Below are 6,567 nucleotides of genomic sequence, written 5' to 3'. Positions count from 1 at the left end.
CGCTCTTCCTCTCATGAATGCTCAGGTGAAGAGCGAGAGTGTGTTAAGCGTCTCTCTGTGTGTGTGTGTGTGTGTGTGTGTGTGTGTGTGTGTGTGTCAGATTTCAGTCAGGAGCAGTGGTGTGAGGAGTACTTCCTGTACTGCGCTGCCCTGCAGACGGCAGACGCCATCAGAGCTCAACTCACAGACATCCTCAAACGCATCGAGCTTCCCATTTCAGAAGCAGCCTTCGGCACCAAAACCAACGCACTCAACCTCAAGAGAGCGCTGCTCGCGGGCTACTTCATGCAGGTCTGAAAACATATGTTTTTATGGACATATACATCAAGTTTTTTGTTTAATGTCATAATGTATTATATATGTATTTTAACTGATATATAATTGTAGTGTATTTTTTTTGTTTTATTTACTCATTTTAATTTTTTTTTATTTAATGTTTTATTTACTCATTATTTAAAATGTTTAAATTGTATTACATTTTGAGCTATATTTATATTTTTAATATATATCATTTTCTTTTTTTTTTATTCATTAATTTCTGTGAGGTCCACTTATAATGGTAGTAAGGTTTCGTAAACATTTTTCCACAAGTTTTGAGCTATATTTTTTTTTTTTTTCATTTTTATTTATTTTATTCACTCATTACCCCGAGGTTCACTTAATATTAGCGAAATTTCATAACCATTTTTTTTCCACAGGTGCTGACATTTATTTCATTTTATTATTATTTTATTTTATTCACTAATTTGCCTAAGGTCCACTTAGTGTTAGTAAAGTTTCATAACTATTTTTGAGTTATATTTACGTATTTGCTAGTATTTTAAATATTTTTTTTGTTTATTTCCCTGAGGTCCACTTATAATGTTTGTATAAGTTTCATAACCTTCAGAAAGTTTTTAGCTGTATTTATATTTATATATTTATTTAAACGAGTATTTGCTCATTCATTTATTATTCATTAATTCATTTTTATTTATTGATTCATTGTTCACTGTCGGTGTCCATTTCTGTTAGTAAAGTTTAATTTATTTAAATTTATATTATTTAAAAATGTTTTTATTTATAATTATTGTTTGTCATTTTCATAATATTTTTTTATTTACATTTTTTTTAAACAAATTGTTTTCTAAAAAAAACAAAACAAAAAAAAACCTTAGAGGCCGTTAGTACAAAAACTTAGTCCAAAAAGCTTTTTAATTATTTTTTTTTCCTCAGGTCTCATTTGATTTTTTTTTATTTAATGTTTTATTTACTCATTATTTAAAATGTTTAAATTGTATTACATTTTGAGCTATATTTATATTTTTAATATATATCATTTTCTTTTTTTTTTATTCATTAATTTCTGTGAGGTCCACTTATAATGGTAGTAAGGTTTCGTAAACATTTTTCCACAAGTTTTGAGCTATATTTTTTTTTTTTTTCATTTTTATTTATTTTATTCACTCATTACCCCGAGGTTCACTTAATATTAGCGAAATTTCATAACCATTTTTTTCCACAGGTGCTGACATTTATTTCATTTTATTATTATTTTATTTTATTCACTAATTTGCCTAAGGTCCACTTAGTGTTAGTAAAGTTTCATAACTATTTTTGAGTTATATTTACGTATTTGCTAGTATTTTAAATATTTTTTTTGTTTATTTCCCTGAGGTCCACTTATAATGTTTGTATAAGTTTCATAACCTTCAGAAAGCTTTTAGCTGTATTTATATTTATATATTTATTTAAAAGAGTATTTGCTCATTCATTTATTATTCATTCATTCATTTTTATTTATTGATTCATTGTTCACTGTCGGTGTCCATTTCTGTTAGTAAAGTTTAATTTATTTAAATTTATATTATTTAAAAATGTTTTTATTTATAATTATTGTTTGTCATTTTCATAATATTTTTTTATTTACATTTTTTTTAAACAAATTGTTTTCTAAAAAAAACAAAACAAAAAAAAACCTTAGAGGCCGTTAGTACAAAAACTTAGTCCAAACAGCTTTTTAATTATTTTTTTTTCCTCAGGTCTCATTTGAATATATTTTGGGCTTGAATTTGAGTTGAATTTGATATGTCCCTCAGATCCCCAGAGATGTGGACGGTTCGGGGAATTACTTCATGCTGCTGAACAAACACGTGGCTCAGGTTCACCGTCTGTCGGGTTACGGAGCAAAAGCTCATAAACTGGGTCTGCCGGAGTGGGTTCTGTTCCACGAGTACAACCTCTCCGACAACAACTGCATCCGCACCGTCACACAGATCTCACCGCAGGCGTAAGTGTGTGTCCTCCTGCTCTGACCATGATCATGTTTTCTGACGTGTCATCATCAGTAATCTGGTCTCACAATAGAGAGCTTTTCAGATCCACATGAGGATTAAAGCAGATCAGCTGCTGCTCACCTTTGCTCTTCTTACATTCATTTAGCAGAAATAAACATCCTGAACATTATTAGAAATGTTACAATTCTGGTGTCCAGAATGGAATACAAGCTTTACAATCAGCATTGACAATTGACAATCATTTTTTTATTCAATTTGTTCATTGTATTTTATTTTTTGAAATAACTACATTTATTTTCATTATTCATAATTTTAAATGGATTAAAATCAGTTTGCTCTTGAAAATTTAAAAATTGCAGTAATATATGCTTCCATTCAAAAGTCTGGGGTAAGTAAGTTTTTTTTTTTTTTTTTGTGAAGTCTCTTATGCTTGCAAAGGCTGCATTTATTTGATTAAAAATAAAATAAAAACGCTAAAAATGTGGAATATTATTACAATTTAAAATAACTATTTTCTGTCTGAATATATTGTAACATTTTATTTATTCATGTGATGGAAAGCTGTATTTTCAACCTCAGTGTCACATGCTCCTTCAGAATTGCGGATTTGCTGCTCAAGAATCGTTATTAATGCTGAAAACCATTGTGCTGCTTCTTATTTTTGTGGAAACAGTCATAGGTTTTATTTTTCACAACGAATAGAAAGTTCAAAAGAACCACATTTATTTGAAATAGAAATGTTTTGTAACATTATAAATGTCTTTACTGGCACTTTTGATCAATTTATTGTGTAGTCTAAGCCCTGTTCCCTTCTCTTTCAGGTTTCTTCAAATGGCACCGCAGTATTTTTTCTGTAATCTGCCACCTAGTGAAAGTAAAGAGATCCTGCAGCACATTCTGGACAGCGACGGGACGGGGAATGCAAGAACAAAACCTCAAGCGGCCGCGCCAGAAACAAAGACAGAGACGGCAGAAGCCGAATCACATGACCGCTGCGTCATACAGTGACCTCATCGAATCATACTTGTGTAAATAGTGTTCAATTATTTTGTATTGTTACTCTTCAAAAGACACTTGAGTCCTGTTTGGCTTGTTTATTTTGTGGGTAATTTCAACTGATTATTTACAGAAATAAATGATTTCACTGGTTTGTACATTACGCCTTAAGCTCAAGGCCTGGGACATTAAACGTCTCTTTTCTAGAACAAGAAGAGTTCAGTGTTGGACGGTTCAGACGGTCAGATATTCAGTCATTTTATCCATGACGGCGCCCATCTTGTCCGTCGGGATCACCATCACCGTGCGGAACGGTTTCATCGGTACGTCGTCGTAAGACCACTTTCCCGTCGCACAGGAATCAGCCTCGTCCTGAACGCAGTAGCTGAACTTCAGCGTGGCTTGCTGTGAAACAAGAAAATGTTTAAGGTCGAGCCAAAACAACCCTTTTCTGCAGATTATATTCAGGTTTCAATGTTATTAATAATTAAGAAATAATTCATTATTAACAATTAATAACGTCATGGATTTCTCTAGTTATGTTTAGCTCCGAAACATTTAATTAGGTAGAAACTTTGATTGCAATCTCTATAAATTATTATTTTTTTTAAATTGAATAACTGGAAAAGTCATTGAAATTCATTAGTCAAAGCAGGGTTATTATAGTTAACAAAAATTAAAAGCATAAAATAATTTACTTGAAACACAAACATCAGGCTGGTCTGAATACCATTTTTTGAGCTTCGAAGCTTTGGTAGTAATCAACACCGAATATTCGGAGGGAGGGGACTGAACATATTCTTCTCTCTATTAAAGGCAGGAATCTCTGTGTGTCTGTTTGCATTTTTATTATGTCAAGAATAGGATTGTGACGGTGAGGAAAGTTTCCCACCGGTTAATCGACGTGTGACATCACCGTGGGGGCGGGGCGTTTCCTCGCTTTCCTTCGCTTTTAAATATCTTGCAAAAGCGGCGTGCGCATTTTACTTTCACTTTTAAATAGCGGCAATTCGGCGTAAAGCAATTGTTCGTTTTTAGTTCGTTTGAATTTTCCCTCTTTTCCTCGCTTTGATCTGTGGTGCGACTGTCGTTCGGCACGCTGCATTGAGCAGCCGCATTAAGTTTTTAATTGTAGTGTCTGTTCTTTTACTGAACTAAATGATTTTTATTACTATAAACAATGTAAACGACGGTGGGGGTCGGTTTTGTCTTCTCTTCCAGATGAACTGAATCATGACGTTCACTCATGGGCGATTCATATTCAAGCGTGAATGAGAACCGTTTTGCTGGGGATGCCAGGTGTTCGAGAAAAAGAAAAGAAAAAAATAATAGTTGAATATCAAAATTGAAAATCGAATGCCAACCCACCGAACGAGTATTTGAATAATCTAATATTCTGGCCCAGCCCTAATGAGAAGTGAAAGTTAAATGAACCTCATAGAAGAACTCCTCCTCGTCGTTCACAAACAGCAGCTCCTCTTTGGGTTGAGCTGGACCAGATCTGCTCTTCTTGACTGGTTTGCAGGTTTTACTGATCATCAGGCAGAACTGGCATTTACCGCTGGGTTTATTGGTCCTTTGTGCTTCGGCCATTTCCTTCCTGTGAAACCAGACAGCATGAATACCTTCAACTCCTGCACTAAACTGTGTTTCTCAAACTAGCTCTGTGAGTGTTTTAGAAACATGAGAAATGTTTGGTTGGTTTTTTATGGTGCAACACTTTGTGGGATGTAAAGTGGCTCATCTACATGTGTTGTGCACTGACCCACATTAGAGACACGGTTACATAAGATCCTTATAAATCCAGGTGAGGGAATTAGCGCTGATCGTCAGTAACACTACGACAGCTTCAGCCTGACACAACACGATTATCACGAGAGCAGCAGTAGAGTAACGCTGACAGACTTTCCTGCATCTTCCAGCAGGAGGACAGTGATTCTCTTCAATCAGTCACAGTGGAAAAACTGGCTGATGATGGTCATTTTAAGAAAGTGCTGGTTAATATTGTGATATTATGTTTAATATAATTTCTTCAACTGATCATGCACACTTTATAATTTTTTTTCTTTTCAATGACCCTTTTTAAGGCAAGACACTCCAGGTGGATAGAGTAAAAAAATTTAACCAATATATCACCATACTTTTCCATTTGACCGATTATCAAACCGAATAAGAATTTCAAACATGTTTTTTGCATTACAAGTTTTTTTTTTTATGTTATGTTTAAATAGGCAAATGAGGCTTTATCTAACTAATGGACTAATTTACATACATTTCCAGCATAAAAAAAAAGATCATTTTGGATAAATAAAGCCAGGTTTAATTTCTTTTTTTATTTTGTTGACATATTAGACTTAAAAGGTTTTTACAGAAGGGATTTTAGATTTTTCTTTTTTATCTCTCCACAAGTCAGAAAATATCGACAGAGGATATCAACAGCAAATGAACAAACAAACAAATAAATAAAATCACCATTCTTTTAGTATTATTGAGATATTATAATTTTTTTATATATTTTTTAATTAATTTTATTCTTATATTTTCTTTTAATTTTAACGCTTACAAATTTGTTGTTTATTTTTAGTAGTTTTTTATGTTTATATACTCTTCATTTATTTCTATTTAAGTGTTAGTTGTTTAGTACATCAAAGTAAACGAAATGAAAAAGATAAATATTTCCTAGGCAACTAGCTGAAATAAATTAATAAAAAAAAAAGCGTTTGAATTAAAAAAAAAATACAATATTTTTTATTTCAGTTCAAGAAACTAAAATTTGTTTTAATTAACTGTATTCATTTATTTGTGCATTTCTTTATGTATTTAATGATTTAATTATATATTTAAACATGATTTAATTTTGAGTGATTTGGCCCTCCATACGGAACAACACATTATGAAAAGCCAAATAACCCAAAATCTCACAACTGACAAGTGCATAAAAAAAAAAGAAAAGTTTTTGCATGTAGTGCATGCATCTTGTCTTAAGAAATTTGGAACCCTATATTTGCACATGCCTACATGTATTATTTTCAGAAGCACACCCTCTGACTCCCTCTGCTGGTCAGAACACTGAACACTTACTGAAGTTGTTTGTGCATGGGGAGGGCGATCTGTGGCGGGACGTTGACGAATCTCTCACTCAGCAGCAGCCCGACAGAGTGTCCGTTACCCAGCAGCAGCTGCTCGAACCGCTCCTGAACATCCGGGGAGCTGCTTTTGGCACACTGCTCTAGAAGCATATCCTTCAGCTTCTCCAGACACTCCACACCCTGATCAACACACACACACACACAAA

At 33.2% G+C, this 6,567-nt stretch overlaps 1 protein-coding gene and 1 pseudogene across 1 annotated transcript in view; one reads left to right on the top strand and one right to left on the bottom strand.

Annotated features, from left to right (window-relative positions):
* LOC107667896 (putative pre-mRNA-splicing factor ATP-dependent RNA helicase DHX32) overlaps positions 1–3,378 on the top strand; it is a 12,816-nt pseudogene extending 9,438 nt beyond the window's left edge.
* A 93-nt stretch (positions 3,379–3,471) lies between these two features.
* The window catches only part of LOC107667792 (protein BCCIP homolog), a 6,178-nt gene continuing 3,082 nt past the window's right edge, over positions 3,472–6,567 (bottom strand). Inside the window, exons 5-7 of the mRNA XM_016459513.1 lie at positions 6,354–6,541; positions 4,707–4,872; positions 3,472–3,677 (exon numbers count right to left, since the gene is read on the bottom strand). Coding sequence (XP_016314999.1) covers positions 3,507–3,677; positions 4,707–4,872; positions 6,354–6,541 — 525 coding nt within the window. The 3' untranslated portion in view covers positions 3,472–3,506. The remainder of the gene's footprint in view (positions 3,678–4,706; positions 4,873–6,353; positions 6,542–6,567) is intronic.

This window comes from Sinocyclocheilus anshuiensis, unplaced genomic scaffold (assembly GCF_001515605.1).
Source record: "Sinocyclocheilus anshuiensis isolate Anshui unplaced genomic scaffold, SAMN03320099.WGS_v1.1 scaffold493, whole genome shotgun sequence".
NCBI lineage: Eukaryota > Metazoa > Chordata > Actinopteri > Cypriniformes > Cyprinidae > Sinocyclocheilus > Sinocyclocheilus anshuiensis.
Note: the sequence above shows the minus strand (reverse complement) of the source record. Positions and strands in the feature narration are given on the sequence as shown.